The sequence below is a fragment of the Callithrix jacchus genome, chromosome 9 (assembly GCF_049354715.1).
Source record: "Callithrix jacchus isolate 240 chromosome 9, calJac240_pri, whole genome shotgun sequence".
NCBI classification, from domain to species: domain Eukaryota; kingdom Metazoa; phylum Chordata; class Mammalia; order Primates; family Cebidae; genus Callithrix; species Callithrix jacchus.
The window spans coordinates 42,641,938-42,660,834 of NC_133510.1; the positions used below are offsets into that span (position 1 = coordinate 42,641,938).

At 36.0% G+C, this 18,897-nt stretch overlaps 1 protein-coding gene across 20 annotated transcripts in view; it reads right to left on the minus strand.

Moving 5' to 3' along the window:
* Window positions 1-1,223: 1,223 nt before the first annotated feature.
* The window catches only part of CCDC91 (coiled-coil domain containing 91), a 366,252-nt gene continuing 348,578 nt past the window's right edge, over window positions 1,224-18,897 (minus strand). For all 20 annotated transcript variants that reach the window (XM_078339017.1, XM_078339026.1, XM_078339025.1 and 17 more), the window contains one exon: window positions 1,224-2,341. In XM_078339017.1, the coding sequence (XP_078195143.1) occupies window positions 2,231-2,341 (111 nt within the window). In that variant the 3' untranslated portion in view covers window positions 1,224-2,230. The remainder of the gene's footprint in view (window positions 2,342-18,897) is intronic.

Consider the following 18,897-nt stretch of genomic DNA (forward strand, 5'->3'; position numbering starts at 1 on the left):
TTGATCCAATCTCCTTTTCTCCTGGAGTTTTATAAATATTTTTCAGGTTTATATATACATTTTTTTCTTATTCAGATGTATTATTCTTTTAAATATAGAGAACATTTCCTGATTCTGCTCAGTTTGTCAGATAAAAAAAGAAGTTACAATAATAGATAACTGACTCAGTGCAGAATAACACCAATCATAGGGACATTGTTCTGGTTTTGATTTCAAAGTAATCACTGAGTAAGTAAGCTTCCTTTGAAATGGAACATGAGTCAGCATTCAGCAAAGCTGAGTTTAAACCTCTACTCTAGATTCTGAGTGACAGAAAGCTTTTAAATAGGGCACTGTTTGTTCATAGTTTTGGGTATCTGTGATTTACTTGGCTTTGTTAGACAATAGAGGCTTTGGTTCAGTTATATTTTTAACATTCCTTAAAATAAATCAAAGAGTGTTCCCATTTTGGATGTGGATTGGTATGGTAGAGGAAATGAGGAACTAAAAAGTGCCAAGTATCCAGGGATTACTTGCTGGGCTCTGTGCTGGAGTGCCTTGGTTAATACTGTTTTGGTTGCACGTAATAGAAACTGGCTCTGGCTAGCTAAAGGGAAAAAAGTGGTGCTAACATATTGGAAGGGTATTTCGGTATCTCACAGAATCCAAGACTCAGGAAAAACGGGTTGGGGGAACCTCTAACCTTAGATATAGGGGTTCATGTCTGTCTCCCTATGGTAAAGCAGTTGAAGTGATGTCACCATTAAGACTTTTCATAGGAGGCTCACCTGGGGTCAGGTTTTCACCTAAAGATCAGTCAGTCAAGGTTATAGGGGCAGTATGGTTGAGCCACTTGTTTGTAGGTATGCACACCTGTATTTTGTAATTAATTTCCAGAGAAAGGGAAATTATTAAAAACTGGAGGCTATACCAGCAAGGTCTATATGGGGTACTTTACAAGATTAATTTTTTAATAGCCTATAAAAATCACTTTCCACCTCACAAATGAGAAAACTGAGACTCAAATTAGTTACGCAGCTTGTCTAAAGATCTACAATTAAAATGTAGCAGGGCTAGAAGGCGAAGTATGTCTATAAGGAAGGTTAATCTTGTCCTTAAAATATTCAAGTAGTATGATGAGACTATCTGAGACAGAAAATTTCAACTTGAGAAAGAAAAATCCCCCCCCCCCAAAAAAATTAGATATATGTTTTAAAGAAATTTAAAAAAAAGTAACAACCAAATAAGTTTGGTAGCTCTTTTAATAACACTGAAAAATCTCAAAAAAGTACAAAGCCCATGAAAGTAGATGCATTTTAGAAAATAAAACATTTGCATATACACATTTTAATAACATTTTAGTTTTGAATTTAAAATATTCATGATTTTGCATTGAAGCATACTGCCTGTGAATTAAGTACATTTTGACATACTGGGAAAAGATTTCACATATCCTGTATCTGAACCCGAATTCCTATAAAAGGCTGAGTTATATTCTCTTTCTAGAGATTAAGTTCACAATTTGATTTGTAGACTAATGGTTTTATTGATTCAAAGTGTCTTTAAAGAGCATAAATAGAAAATAAACTAAAGGGGTGTGTGTGACATATGCTTATTTGATATATAAGATCAAAGTTGAATTAACATAATAATATTTAGTGTTTTTAATTGTATTGTTTCTTTTCAGTAGAACAATGAAAACACATAGATCCAACTGCAAAAAAGAGGTTAGGTAATGCCAGAATGATTCTTTATCATATCAGTGTTTTATTTCCAATTATATCGATAAATAGGTGATGCTGAAATCCATGCTATTTCTATCCTCAAAATAAGATAAATGTATGGTTACATTCTAGCATCTCATCCTAAGAGTCATCATGAAACAATAATATATTTACTACTTTTGCCAAATAATATATAACAGACTACCATAGGCTATAAAGTTTACTTAATTAATTTTGATAATGTGGCACTTTACAATGGCTTTGGGTCTTATCATACTCTGTTGCTGCTGCTACTACTACTACTACTACTACTACTACTAAAATAATAGTAAATGTAAAGGAGAAATCAAAAGAAAATAAATCAGATCACTTGATAGTTCTAAATATTGTTTGGTTTATCCTTGAACTGGAAATCAATTCTATATGATTTGGAAAGAAAACAAACAGATCTTTATAATTCAGAGCATGTATTCTGAAGGTGTAATAATTTATCCAATGCCAGTGTGGGTTTGCTTGTCATGTTCTTTTTATTCAATGTCAACTGGTTCCGTAGCTATTAAAGCACTTAACTGTTTTTGCGCACAGGAGAGGAACAGTTCCAAACTGGACAGGCTTCTTTGGCGGATGACTTGATCAAGCTGTTGAATTTTTTTAAAGACAGAGAGAAAGAGAAAAAATATACTTAGCTGAAGGATAAAGAATATTATGTTACTAAAGTCCACTAGAAAAAAACTTTGCAGATAAGACAATTTAGGAAATCAAATAGTACTTAAAACTGAATGATGTAGTCACTTTTTCTGGGCTAAATAATCTAAGATGAGATGATAATCATTATAGTTTTATAACTGATGTTGTTACTCAGTTATTGGAGAAATATCATACATTTGATCAAAATGATTTCAGAAAACATAAAATAGTATTAAAATGTCACTTCTCAATGTATATATACAACCAAACATGTACAAATATATTACAGATGCAAGTAACAAAATAAATACATAGTACAGAAACAGCATAATCACACCATGCATAGGGTTTAGTGGAACAAATAATAAGGGAGGAAATAAACAATTTGTTGAAATTGGAGAAAGTTTTGGGGAAAAGTATGCTTTAAAAAATATTTGAGGCCAGGTGTAGTGTCTCCTGCCTGTAATCCCAGGGATTTGGGAGGCTGAGGTGGGCGGATCATTTGAACTCAATAGTTCGAGACCAGCCTGGCCAAAACGGTGAAAACCTCATCTCTATGGAAAATATGACAATTAGCTGAGCATGGTGGTGCACAACTGTAATCTCATCTACTTAGGAGGTTGAGGCAGAAGAATTAGTTGAACCTAGGAGACAGAGGTTGCAGTGAGCCAAGATTGTGCCACTGCATTCCAGCTGGGTGCCAAAGTGAGACTCTGTTTAAAAAAAAACACAAAATATCTGCTATTGTTGAAACTTCTGTCCTTGTCCCTCTGCTAAGGTAGAGATGTTTTATTAGGATGTTTTATTATTTCAATAGCAAACTCATATAGTAAACTAAACCAGATGGTTAGTAAGGGAAATCATTTGGATTATATGTAATAAATAACACTCTGGATGGTAAAGATTATTGAACATAAGAAGAAAAGCTTCAAACTTTTGGCCCTAAACAATTTGCCCATGGGGTAAAAATAACCGAACAATGAAAACACATTCCCTATAGTTTACAGAACAATGGAGGAACTAAAAGCCAAATAAATCCCATTTCATATTATATACTTGTCATACTTACGCAAAATCTCACAAGCCTCTGCATCCCCCATAAAGGCAAACACAAACAATAATTCTCTATTAAATTATACTTCCATAATCTACTATACACAAAATGGCTGAAAAACTAGATGATTAAAATACTAGAGTATTCTAAGAATTAATCAAACAGAATCACTGTATTTAGCAAAATGCTCCTGTAAAATAATTGAACTATAATGAATCCCTTCAATTCTAATATTCAGAGATTCTATGTACAGAAATAAGATTTCTGCTTATCCTTTTTCCTCCCAGATTTTTTTCCTTCTTCCTCTACTAGATGATACCTTCAGGTGAATACATACATTATGCTCACAAGACTACTAAACAAAAGAGATCTTAGAATGTAAGTTACCTCTTGTCTGTCTTGCGAACTACTTTATCCCTAGCATCTAGAGGAGGGTCTGGCACATGTTAGGCAATAAATATTTGCTGGATTGAATGAATCAAGATACAGAACCCCAATCAAACAAGGCAAACTACTGGGAAATGACAGATATACATTTAATGGTAAGACCCATAGCATGCTAAAATAATCTAAAAGATACATGGGAGATTAAAGTCATATTTTTAAAAGTTTCATTTTAATATATGTAAAACAGATTGAAATCGAAGTATTTTCAGCTTCTAAAATTATTTTGCACTCGGTCTAAATTAAACAGTACAGAAGAATATACCAATACTCAGTTTCAATCCATTCTCCAGTTTTCTGTCTACTTTTGGATGTTTTAAAGCACTTAAAGATGCGTTTTTAAAAATATGCAGTCCACACAATATAATTCTTATAATTATTGAGTTTGAGAGGGTCCACCCAATCACTTTATTTCACTTCCATTAACGGAAGTTTTCCCTATCTCACTTTTAAAAAATTGCTGTCGGGGTACAGTGGCTCACACCTGTAATCCCAGCATTTCGGGAGGCCAAGGCGGGTGGATCATGAGGTCAAGAGATTGAAATCATTCTGGCCAACATGGTGACACCTTGTCTCTACCAAAAATACAAAAATTAGCTGGGCGTGGTGGCCACACACCTGTAGTCCCAGCCACTCAAGAGGCTGAGGCAGGAGAATCACCTGAACACAGGATGTGGAGGTTGCAGTGAGCCGAGATGGTGCCACTGCATTCCAGCCTGGCAATAGAGCGAGCCTCTGTCTTTAAAAAAAATTGCTTAACTGTATTTTATAATTTATTTAGGTATTCTCCCTTACAGACACATAAGTTTATTCTAACCTTTTAAGTTGTTTTCCAAGCAATAAAATTTACAATCTGAGTGCACATCCTTTAAAAGATGTTCAAGATACTGGAATCTGTCAATGTCATCTCTGCTTATTGTAAATTGTGGTACATATTGCCAAATTTGCTTTCCGGAGAAATATACTAAGTTATCAGTCCCAACTGCAGTGTTAGGAGGGGATCAGCATCTCTTTTTTTTGTTTGTTTTCTTTTAAACAATTGCATAATTTTCATTTTATAGTTATAATATATGTAACAGATATTTTAATATTTTATTCTATTAGCAGACATTTAGATTGTTCATAAAATTTGGCTACTATAATTAAGGCTGTAATGAACATTCTTCAATACAAACCTCTGTATACATGTGCTAGTACAGCTTGTGGAAATTGTTTGAGCCAAGAATATGTAGTCTGCAATGCTACCTCTAATTATAAATCAGCTTTCTATATATGCATGAATCTGTTTTTAGGCTCTTCATCCTGTTCACCTGGACAATTTGCCTATCTCTACACAAATGTAATGCTATTTTAATTACTACAGTTTTATAATAAACCTTAATATATCACATATTGCCAACATAAAATATTTCAGAAGAATATAAATTAGTGGGCATTTGTAAGAAAACTGAGTTTAAAAAGGAAGTGACCAGACTACAGATAGTCTCATAACTATTTTTTGCACAGGCACAAAATATAAGCAAAACTCAGCAGTTTACTATTTTGAGACATATAAATAGCAAAAACCTATTTCTTTTTAAGGTAAGTAAACAATGCAATCAAAACTGAACCAAGCATAGTCGTATTCAGAGAATGAAGTCTGGCAGGATGAAATACATAATTGTATTTGAAGGTGGCTTCATGGGTGTTTGTTTTATTATTATGCTTCATAACCTGTGAACGTATAACATATGTGCTAGCTGTTAACAATTGAAAATCTTTCATAAATCCCCCAGAACAATCAGGAGTTACATTAAAACCAAACATGACTTAATATCTTATGATTTTTAGAAGCTAGCTAAATGAGAAACTTTTCTCCTTTTGAGGGAATATAATACAATTTTACAGTGTGTAACAAGCATTCAACCTGTGATTGTTGCTAAGTAAAAATAATCTGAATTTGTGCATTCAGAATGAGTATTTCTGTAATTTTTTTAAGAGGATATACATAAGGACAAATACATTTGATAGATTTCTGTTGGAACATACCATGTTTCTCTTGCTTGTGTTAGAAGTCACCATGGAATTGCTGACTATAAGATGATAGATGGCCAGACGCAGTGGCTCACGCCTGTAATCCCAGTACTTTGGGAGGCCGAGGCGGGTGGATCACGAGGTCAAGAGATCGACATCATCCTGGTCAACATGGTGAAACCCCGTCTCTACTAAAAATACAAAAATTAGCTGGGCATGGTGGCGCGTGCCTGTAATCCCAGCTACTCAGGAGGCTGAGGCAGGAGAATTGCCTGAACCCAGGAGGAGGAGGTTGAGGTGAGCCGAGATCGCGCCATTGCACTCCAGCCTGGGTAACAAGAGCGAAACTCCATCTCAAAAAAAAAAAAGATGATAGGCATAAAGGTTTTGGTTTTAGGCAGTCACCAAGGCTTAATTCACATCTTTACCATGCCTCCCCAGAACACTGAAAGTAAGAAGCCTTTAAACAAACAGGAGTACAATACTTTAAGAAGCAACAGGGTGATATTAATACTTTATGGGAAGAAAATAGAGATTGGGCCATCATAAAGCTGAGCTTCCACGTTAGGGATTCTTCTTGGGCATGGTACATAGAGCATGGCTGTGAGATGGAACACATACAACCTTTCTCTTAAAAGGATGTTGAATTCCTCTCTCTGAAACAAATACATCAAACTGATGTTTTTGGCAGATTCCTGAATTTCAACAGTTACTGTTTTATTAGGCATGACCTTATTATCCTTTATTAAGGCAAGAATTTTGGCAAAATATTCAACTTTTTTGCTCCTTGAGGCATGGTGCTTAGTTCTGTATTTGTGGCTTTCATTTTAAAGTGAATCAAAGATTTGTATTCTGTGACATAGCAATAAAAAATATTATGTCCAGAGTAGTGGTGGCAAACATTTTTTTGACATGGGGTTTAAAATATCTTCCTAATAGTATAGCTCTAACCGATTTGTTTTCTATTTCATTTTTCTGTTGCTTTAACTTCTATTCAGCTTATACATATATCTGAAAACATCTGGAAATTCTGAAGTTTCTGAAATAGACACCTAAGCTTCAGTTACTGGTATATTGCTGAAAGCCTTTTAGAAGCATATTACTTATTAAAACTGTTAATTTTATTAACCTCAGTTGGGGGGAATAGCATGTCTTCTTAATAATTTCATGTATTAGATTTACCCTTCCATTAGTGTTCCATGCCATGGCAAAAGAAAATATGTCTTGACCTTAGTTTTTTACTTGCCAGTCATTAAAATGCAGTATGAAGGATGGTGAACTTAACCTTGGTCTAAAGTGCAACATTCAACATCAATTACACACAAATCTGGCTTATTTTAATTGGATTGTTTATTAAGAAGACTATTCACATCCAAAACAATCTGTTTTGAAATAAATACACACACACGTGTGTGTCAAATACACTTAGTACTAATTGCACTTTCAATGTTTAGAGCTTCTACCAACAAAATATACCAAGAAATCTGAACATATTACATCTACCTTTATCAAGGTTACTTTTCCAACTTACACTCCTACACATTTAAATTTATGCTTAAAAATGATTTCATTTGTCCAAAAAGCTAGGATGAATATCCAGCAAATCCACTGGGTAAAGTGACTAGGGCAGACCACTTAGAGAAATTGGTAAGAGACTTGAAAAAAGTGAGAGAAAAAGGAAGCCATCTAAAAACATGAGGAAAGAAAATCTCAAGGTAGCTGAAATCACAAGGAAGAAACTCCAAAAGGGGTTCAGACTTGGTTTAATGGAGAACTGGTAAGAAATCCATTAAGACTGTAGCAAAATTAGCAAGGAGGAGACTGGTAGGGGAGGTGATCAGGAAAGTAGTTGGTGGCCAGAGCAAAAAGGGCCCCAAAGGTTTGCCATTTAATGGGAAGACATTGGAAATTTTTCAGCAGGAGTATGACCATGTTCCGTGTTTGAAAAATATCATACAAGTTATTATGTGGAAAATAGACTGAAGTGGGGCAAGAGTGGAAGAAGAAAAGCCAGCTAGGAGACTTTTGGTCTGGAAAAGATATAAATTTAACCAGAGTATTGGCAGTGGTGGCTTAAGAACAGTTCAGGGTCAGGATTTTAAGATGGGACCAACTTGACTTGCTGATGAATTGGAAGTATAGGTAAAAGGAAAAGAGAAATAAAAGTTTATTCTCAGAATAATAGTGGCCTATACTGAGACCTGATAGACTGGAGTGGGAGTGAGCTGGCCAGAGGGAAACTGTTTTGTTTTAGACATGATAAATTTATCTAATTCTATTAGACACATTCGCAATATCAGACATAGGTGTTGGTCTGCAGTTCAGGGGAGATATCAGGCCTTGAAATAAAAATTTGTAAGTCATCTGCCTATAGATGGCATTTACAGCATAGATAAAAATATTTAGAGAACTAATGTGGATAAAAGAGAAGAAGTTAAGGACTATGTCCTGGGATACTCAGTGGCGTCCAAGGAAGATAATACAGTCATGGGTTCTTAGTTTCTCTTTTTGGTTGGGCCAGTAAGTCCCTTCCTCATCTTTCTTTTCTGCTTATCAATAGACACATAAACTAAAAACCATGGCTTCAGGCTGCTAAAAGCCTAAAGCAAAACAAAACAGAACAACAACAACAATAAAATGAGGTGGGTTTCAAAAGCTTACTAGCACATGATCTTGTAAGAGAACAGTGGGATATTGGATTCAACAGATAATTATTGTAATGGGTTGAATGTGTCCTCCAAAAAAGATATGTTCAAGTCCTACCCCCATACTTGTGAAAGTGACCTTATGTGAAAATAGGGTTTTTGCTGATGCAATTAAGATGTAAGCTGAGATGGGGTCTTACCAGTTTAGGATAGGCCTTAAATCCAATCACTAATGTCCTTAGAAGAAACAGAGACACAGATACAAAGGAGAAGTCTATGCAAAACTGGAGGCCTAATCACTAGAAGCTAAGACAGAGGCATGGAATGGACTTTTCCTTAGAGCCTTTGAAAGTACGCCTTGCTGACACCTTGATTTTGGGCTTCTGACCCCCAGAACTGGGAAAAAATAAATTTTTCTTGTGTTAAGCCACCCAGTTTGTTGTAAATTGCCACAGTAGCTCTAGGAAACAAATAATTATGTTCCAGCTTGTAAGGTCCTCATATATTAGTGTTTCTTACAATGTGTTCCACAAAATGCCATTTCTGTGCAGCATGTGTTCTGCTTATTAAAAATAAATATACTTTTAAGTCAAGTAAGTTTGGGAAATGCAGGATTAAAAATGTTCACTTTCTATAAACTTCTCAGAATCATTGTTCTTAAACATAGTGAACTATCAAAATGGCTATGGTACAGGTAATGTTTTCCAAACTTTTAAACTTTGAAACTGTGTGTGTGTGTGTGTGTATAAAGCATATGTTAGAAAATATCTTACAAATCAACATTCTTTTGAGAACTCTTCTAGAGTCAAAACATTGTCAATATAGGGAGAAAAAAGCACTGATTTAGTTTTCCCTTTAATAATGATTAACCATGGAACTTAAATGGTGAGAGATTTTGAGACTATTTAGTCTAATATTTCCATTTTACAGGGTTGGAAACATGTTAAGTGGTTTTAGAGATGAATTTCACATTCCAAAAATGCCCTCCTATATTTAAACAAAATCTAGTTCTTTAATATGTATTTAAATATACTAAACTGACTTTATCTTTGCTCAAGAATCCTACTGCGTTTATCAAGGAGAGTCTATGGCCTCACTAAGTGTGACAATGAATAGGTGAATAGGTAAGACACTCATTCCCAGCACACGAGTACTGTGGCCAGAAAGATGCTAGAAACTACTCCAGATGAGAAGCTGAGACTATCCTTCCCCTGGATGTAGACAGATATAAAGAATGTGGATTATGGACCACCCTTAAAACCTAATATGCCCACATAATTGTAATGGCCTGGTTCATTTTACAAAAGCATCAAATGACCAAAACACCAAAAGCATTGGCAACAAAAGCCAAAATAGACAAATGGGACCTAACCAAACTCCACAGCTTCTGCAAAGCAAAAGAAACAGTCATGAGAGTGAATCAGCAACCAACAGAATGGGAAAAATTTTTTTGCAATCTACCCATCTGGCAAAGGGCTGATATCCAGAATCTACAAAGAACTAAAACAGATTTACAAGAAAAAAACAAACAAGCCCATTCAAAAATGGGCAAAGGATATGAACAGACACTTTACAAAAGAAGACATACATGAGGCCAACAAACATATGAAAAAATGCTTATCATCACCGGTCATTAGAGAAATGCAAATCAAAACTACATTGAGATACCATCTCACGCCAGTTAGAATGGCAGTCATTAAAAAATCTGGAGACAACAGATGCTGGAGAGGATGAGGAGAAATAGGAACACTTTTACACGCTGGTGGGAGTGTAAATTAGTTCAACCATTGTGGAAGGCAGTGTGGTGATTCCTCAAGGACCTAGAAATAGAAGTTCCATTTGACCCAGCAATCCCATTACTGGGTATATATCCAAAGGACTATAAATCGTTCTACTATAAGGATACATGCACACGAATGTTCATTGCAGCACTGTTTACAATAGCAAAGACCTGGAACCAACCCAAATGCCCATCGGTGATAGACTGGACAAATGTGGCACATATACACCATGGAATATTATGCAGGCATCAAAAACAATGAGTTCATGTCCTTTGTAGGGACATGGATGAACCTGGAGACCATCATTCTCAGCAAACTGACACAAGAACAGAAAATGAAATATTGCATGTTCTCACTCATAGGCAGGTGTTGAACAATGAGAACACATGGAAACAGGGAGGGGAGTACTACACACTGGGGTCTGTTGGAGGGAAAGCAGGGGGTGGGGAGTTGGGGAGAGATAGCATAGGGAGAAATGCCAGATACAGGTGAAGGGGAGGAAGGCAGCAAATCACACTGCCACATGTGTACCTATGCAACTATCTTGCATGTTCTTCACATGTACCCCAAAACCTAAAATGCAATAAAAAAAAAAGTTGAAGTGTGAGCACAAAGCTTGTATTTTTCTCTAACCAACAATTGTCCATCCTTTTGTAAGTGCTGACAAGGGCTTTGTTTATTCTTCCATACTCAGCTTCTCTTGCTTATTTATGTGCTAACTATAATACTCTAAATAATGTTCTATTTAACATTCTAACCTATTTTAAAATATCCTATTTCTCCAGAGTTCCATTAAATTTGTCAATAGTATTCCAAAACAGAATGTTGTTGTTCTTACAATTAAGTCCCTTTTTCTTATGATTTTGGATATCTTGTGTTCATACAAGAAGTGTATCTATTTTTTTAAATATACTGTGGCTCATTGTAAAAAAAAAGAACAATGTTTAACACTTCTTGACTGGCTGTATTTGCTTTCTCCTATGCACAGGTGACTTCTTTCTGTGCTATATTAGTTATCTATAGGTATGTAACAAAGCACCCAGAAACCTAGTGGCTTAAAATGAAAAGCAAGAAATAATTATCATCTCACAGTTTCTATGGGTCAAGAAACCGGGCACTGTTACAGGAGTGCCTCTGGCTCACGTTCTTTTTTTTTTTTTCGGGGGGGGGAGGAAGGCAGGAAGGGAGGAAAGAAGGATGGTAGGGAGGAAGGAAGGGATGAAGGAAGAAAGGAAGGGAGGAAGCATGGGGGGAGGGAGGGAGGGAAGGGAAGGAAGGAAATCAAGCAATGAGAGAGACATTGCCGACCTGGATCTAGAGGTTCACAAGTTGATTTCTTTTTTTTTTTTTTGTGAGAAGGAAAGAAAAAAAAAAATAAGTAAAGGAGAGGAAGAAAGAGGAAGAGAAAGAGGGAGAGTAAATGGAAATATTGCTTTATTTTGAAAAAAATTGGGTATTAATAATGGCCAATCAATGTTTCATTTAAACTTATGGGTAGGTATGATGTGGTATTGACAAGAATGTATATTTTGTGTACTTGAAGTGGAGAGCTCTATAAATATTTATTAAGTTTACTTGTTCCGGATCTGAGTTCAAGTCCTTGATATCCTTATTAATTTTCTGTCTCATTGAATCTAAGTCTCCTATCTGGGTGTTAGGATCGTTAGCTCTTGTTGTTGCATTAATCCTTTTACCACTATATCTTTGTTGCTTTAAAATCTATTTTATCTGATACGAGAATTGCAACTCCTGCTTTTTATTTATTTATTATTTATTTTTGCTCTCCATTTGGTTGGTAAATGTTTCTCCATCCCTTTGTTTGAGTCTTTGTGTATCCTTGCATGTGAAACAGGTCTGGATGTAACATGCCATTGGGTTTTGGCTGTGTCTTTTGATTGGGGGATTTAGTTGATTTAAATTTAGGGTTACTGCCATTTGATGTTGACCGGCTGTTTTATCCATTCGTTGGTGTAAATTCTTCTTTATGTTGGTGCTCTTTACTTTTTGGTGTATTTTTAGAAAGGTTAATACTGGTTGTTTCTTTCTGTGTGTAATGCTTCTTTCAGAAGCTCTTGTAAAGCAGGCCTGGTGGTAATAAAATCTCTGAGTTCTTGCTTGTTCATAAAAGATTTTATTTTTCCTTCAGTTGTGAAGCTTAGTTTGGCTGGATATGAAATTCTGGGCTGAAGGTTCTGTTCTTTGAGGATGTTGAATATTGGCCCCCACTCTCTTCTGGCTTGTAGAGTTTCTGCTGAGAGATCTGCTGTAAGTCTGATAGGCTTGCCTTTGTGGGTAACCTGATCTCTCTCTATGGCTGCCCTTAGTATTTTCTCCTTCATTTCAACCCTGGTGAATCTAACAATTATGTGCCTTGGGGTTGCTCTTCTTGAGGAATATCTTTGTGGTGTTCTCTGTATTACCTGGGGTTGAATGTTGACCTGCTTTGCTAGTTTAGGAAAATTTTCCTGAATAATATCCTGAAGGGTATTTTCCAGCTTGGATTCATTCTCTCCGTCGCATTCAGGTACACCTATCAAACGTAAATTTGGTCTTTTCACATAGTCCCACATTTCTTGGAGACTTTGCTCATTCCTTTTTATCCTTTTTTCTCTAATATTTTCTTCGTGTTTCATTTCATTAGGTTGGACTTTGACCTCTGATATCCCTTATTCTGCTTGAACAATTTGAGTGTTTAAACCTGTGCATACTTCTCGGAGTTCCTGTATTGTATTCTTCAGTTCCATTAATTCACTCATACTCCTCTCTAAGTTGTCTATTCTCAATAGGATTTCATCAAACTTTTTTTCAAAGTTCCTAGTTTCTTTACGTTGGGCTACAACGTGTTCTTTTAACTCACCAAAGTTTGTTATTATCCATTCCTTGAAGAGTGATTCTGTCATCAGAATGCACTCGTTCTCCATCAAGCCTTGTTCCATTGTTGATGTGGAACTGTGATCATCTTTAGAGGGAGAGGCGTTCTGACTTTGAGTATTCTCAGCTTTTTTATGCTGGTTTCTTCCCGTCATTGTAAATTTATCCCCCTGTCGTCTTTGAAATTACCAACTTTCAGATTAGGTCTCTCCAGTGGACGTCCGGGTTGTTAGTTCCCAGGGCCAGAACGGCGGCGTTAAAACTGATGGTGCTTTTCTGCCCAGGATTCTCCTGTCTGGCTTCCTTCTTGTGTCCGTAGTAGGCAACTCTGCCTTCCCGGGGCTCCAAACCTCAGTCAGAAGGGGAGCCGGTCCCGTTTACTCTGCGCCGAGCGCTGCCACACCGAGGGGCCCTCACAGCCGCTGCGCCGGGCTCTGGTGCTGTGCTGGGGACCCTTGTGGGTCCTCCGACCCTGTTTACTCTGCTCCAAGTGCTGCCGCGCCGAGGTGCCGGCGGAACCGCTGCGCCCGCCACGAGAGTCGCACTGGCCACCCATGTGTTTTCTCCACTGGGGGATCTTCTGCTCCATGAGCGACGAGAATTTGTCTGAAAGTGTGGCATCCTCCAGTTCTCCGCGCCTTCCCTGAGAGCTGCAATCCCGGGATGTTAGCGATCGGCCATCTTGGATCCTTCTGGCTCACGTTCTTTACTGAGGTTGTAATCGAGTTGTATGCTGGGACTCTATTCATCTCAAACTTCAGCTGGGGAAGGATCTGCTTTCAAGCCCACTCAGTAGCTGTTGACAGGCCTCCAAATATCCAGTTCCAATATAGCCCATGTGAGCCTTTCTGTAAGGCTGCCTAATGGCAGCTGGTTTTCCCCAAAGCAATCAGTGAGAATATGAAAGAAAGCAGAGCATGCCATGACACTGAGAGAGCACACAAAACAGAAGTCACAATCTTTTAATAGCCCAATCTCACTCAATCCAGCCCAGAGTCAAGAACAGGCTACCACTGGAGATGTCTACAATGTATCACCAAATTTTTATTCTCTTGATAACTATATGAATGAAGCCATTAAGGCTTATTGAGGTTATGACTTGCCCAAGTAGCAGGGCTAGGACTGAAATCCAGGTGCATAGGACATACAATCTATTCTTTAAACCACAATACTACACTGCCTTCTCAGATAAGAACTTCAGTTATGGCTAGAGGCCTTGGCACAAAATCTGTTTTGCTATAAATATGCAGCAGTTTCTTGCACTGCATTACACTAATGCAAAACCTGTCAAAGTGCCAAAAGCCCTGTAGATGCAGTTATTAAACTATGTAATTACCTTCTCTTAATAAACAGTAGATTCAGGAAGATTTCTTTATAGCAATATACAAATGGTTCCCTGAAAATGCAACAAAAGCATTTAAAAAAAAAACCTGGCACATTAAATGCATCACATAAAAAAATCATTGTCTTGAAGAATCTATAGCCTTGGTGGCTATATATGAAAACAACAGACTACTACTCTCTATGTTCATAATGAAATAAAGGAGAAACATGCATAAAGACAATTTGGGGTACAAATCTCACCTTGTGCTACCTGCTAGGCTTGTACAATCTTTGCCCGCTTACTTTCATATTTCCACTACTGATAACACTGGCTAAGTACACAAAAAGCTGCCTGATTCCCACTAGGAATTCTAATTCCTTCATATTCAAAATTAAACCAAGGTAACAAAGCACCATTTAATCAAATGAAAGTTACTGTGAACAGACTTTTCTCTTTTTACATAAAAAGAGCTGCTTTTCCTCATCATACAGGGTTTTACAGTGTGTACTTCATCACTGAAGTCTTAAATGAACAAACAAACAAATAATACCATCTGCCTGGCATATTTTAAAACAGATTTATCCTACTGAGGCAATCACATGGGAAAACACCCTCCTTGCCAGTACTCTTAAAATCACTGCTGCCTCTCACCTGGATCTAAAAATGTAAGAAAATCCTAACATCCCTACTTCTTGTAAACAAGCAAAGGAGATTTGCTTTCAGTTAAGAAAGCTAAACTTAGATGTTACTGCACCTTCTCAAATAAAGATGTTGAAAAATAACACTAAACACCCATCAAAAAGAAGATGTAAGAAGTTAAGGATTAAAGAAAAACCTGCCTGGTGCCTCTATAATGTGTAGTCTTCTTTACCAATAGAGCTCCCATTTAATTTTAGGAACAATGTGCACACATGCAGGCCATTATTCCCAAGACTCCCTCCCAGCTGGAAATAGCCAAGAAATGAGAGTGGCAGTTACTGGGTGTGATCCTCAACAGTGCTCCTTAAAAGAGGGACAGACACTTGTTCTTTCCCACTTTTGTTCCCTGTTTTTTTCTTCCTCCAATCATCACAAATATCTTTTCTAGAGCTCCAGCAGTCATTTTTGTAGCCTTAATGATATAAGTCAGTGCTAAGGATAGAAAAAGTACAAAGAATGACTCTGAAACCTTTTATGGCTTTGTCTGAATTCTGTACTAGCTCTGAACTATTTACTTCCGAACTTCCTTATGCTGTTGTTATTTCTAGTTTATGGTATAAGGAAGTAAATATAAATCCCAAGTGATAAAGCTATCAGCTTTACACTGTGCATATCTGTTACAACAAAAACAATAATTTAGTTTTTAGATGATCAGCTTGAGAACTTGAGGACAAGCTCAAAATATTGTATGAATGACATTAGAATTTATGAAAAAGTTGGAAATTTTAATGTGAAGACTGAAAACCAATGGAATAGAATTTCCTATAATAACTTAAGAATCTATGAAAAGTAAAAACAAATAATTGTAATGATCAGGTTATGTTTATTACCTGAACATATATGTATGACAGAAAACTTGTTTAAATTGCATTGGCAAATGCCTCCTCTTTTTTTTTCCTTTTCTCTGCTACATAGACCATTTGCAGTTATAGCTAGAACAGTGAAAAAGAAAAAAAACAGCATCGAAAAACGTTAAAAATATTTGATGGGGATGAATTTAAACTACAGCAATGAAATTTTGCCAAAAAAAACAAATTTAACTCATGTCATGAAAAAAATATAAGGTTGCTAATTAACTTGAAATTATAACTATCATGGGAAAAACATAATAGTAGTTTTTTTCCCCAGGAAACTACAAGCTGCTTCTGCAGAATAATTTTGATAGGCAGGATCTTATAGCACATATATTTATGCTGAATATTATTTTCAACCTATTGTTTTGATAGCCATTTTCTATTCACCAGTTTTAACAGTATATTTTTAAGTTCCCACAATCACTTCTGGAACAAAAAGGTATTTAAATTAATAAATACTTTAAGACAGAATCAGTAGAACCAAAGATACTCTGATCAAAACCAGACATTTAGGAAAATTCATCCCAATGATAATAAAAGCATTAGAAGCTAATGCTGAAAGTGAACTTCTAATCTCCCAAGCAGTGTTCTAAGCACTTTACACATGCTAACTCATTTATTTATCATAATAATCCTCAATGAAGTAGGCAGTATTTTTATCTCCATTGTACAGAAGAACAAACTGGCCCAGAGAGGTTAAAGTACTTGTCTAATGTACACATCCAATAAAAAACAAAGCTTGATTTTAATCCAGAAAATTTGATTTAAAATCCCATACTCCCAATTGTATACTATATTTCTCTATGATGAAACATATTTCTAGGTCATGCTATAGTTTAATGCTAGGTTTTCCCATAAAATTAGACAATGCAGTGATGGTAAACAAACGAAAGCAAGAGAAGGCCTATGATCTTTCTGTATTTTTCATTAAAAACCTGTAGGGGCATTTACAAAGCACAACTGATAGCACTTTAGATAGAAATTGCCTAAGTTAATGCCATAATTCGGGGGCATCTATGAGGCTGGTATAAAAGCGACTGCAACTTTTCTATTTCAGTCATTCTCTTTTTTTGTTAACTAACATTGTCTTATCATATTTGATTTTTAGGCAACCCAAACAAGTAAACTGTTGTAAACAATTCCTAAAGAATTGGTCCCTCTGCATTCTAGAATGCCATTATCTGCATTCTCAAATGTTATCTAAATAGATAAAACTTTCCATTTCTTACATATGTTTTATAGGTGAGAACAAAGTTCAGAATAAAATCCGGTAAAAGTTCCTTAAAATGTTTTATGCTACCAATCTTTACCAAACATCATTTCTAATGTACTGAGGTTGCAGAGTAATATTAGTGGGGGAAGGAAGAATAATTTTCTTTTTTAAAAAAGTTATCCAAGTGCATACTGCAACTGTGATGCCACTAAAATACCATATGAATTAGTCACTCTATCCTAAGAGATCTGCTCTTTGCTGCAGTGTCCTCTCCGAGGATCCAATTAATCAATGCAATGCAGCAAGTGCAATGCACTGAAACTTTCATATTCTGTTCTAACATAAATAAATGATGTTGTGCAAGGGAATGGAAGGATCAAGTAATCAAATAATGGGTGGTCAATCAAATGCAGACAATTATCATATAGACATTCCATGGGTATGGCTTATCTATGTGACCTGCCACTTCATTTACTATCTAGGCATCATTATGCCTGGATGAAAAATAAAGTTAGTTTTGCTGATGTATTTCCATATTTCTTTAAATAAAAGATACCACGGAGTTTAAAGCCTTCAGAAAATACCAAGACAGCTGTACCAAATGAAACTATACATGTTAAAAACCTATTAAATGTTGGCATGCCAAATAGCAAAATAATCACATTTTCTGAACACTTATAGGTCCTACCCACTTTTCTGTAAAAATCTGCCAATCAAAAGCTATATGAGTATCTCATTTTATAGCTCTTTATTTCTTCAATGAAAACACGGATGTATATTTTAAATTTTATAGTTGGCATATATACAAATAAAACTTCACCAAAAATAGTCTTTTGGTGATAGTAAAAGTTTAGATTAAAATGAATTAAGTGTCCAGCTCTGCCTGGGTTGGTTAAGCACCAGAGAAATGAGGGAAGGCAGGATCAATATTTGGAGAAGATGATCACTACACTAATGCAGACCTCAAAGTTCTCTGCAGTAGTTCTTCTCAAAGATAGCATTAGAAATAGGAGTACCAAAGTTCATTAGTTTATGGATTAGTCTAAAAAGTACCGATATGGATTCCATTTTTAAAGGAGTCTTGAACCATAGTTAAGAAAAGACATATTTGAGTATTGCTTGGTTAAGATCAGCAGTCAAAAGATGGAGGACTCCAGGGAGTATCAGGAAGAGTTTCTACACATATCCTGTAGACAGAAAACAAAATCAGAAGTCCTGAATTTGATTGAGAAACTGATCATTTGGAGCAATCATCAAATAATGGGACAAAATCCCAGAAAACAAAGAAAGCTTGATTGGAATTTCCTTGCCTTTGGGAACTTCACCTCACTATCTGATGCTCCCACCACAAGGTTCCTTATATTGGAAAAGCCAATGACCTGTCGTGGTCATTGGTATATAACTATGCACAAAATAATTGTATAAACTATAAATATTAAAACTCAGAATTCCTTCCTTCACTGCATTCATTTATGATTTTCAAAGGAAGTCTCAAAAGTAGAATGGAAGTAAGCACTGCCTAAATTATGAGCATTATTACCAGTTTATAGATTAGGAAATTAAAATATCAAAAAGTTCTATGTCTGAAATCTGTAGCATAACCATAGTT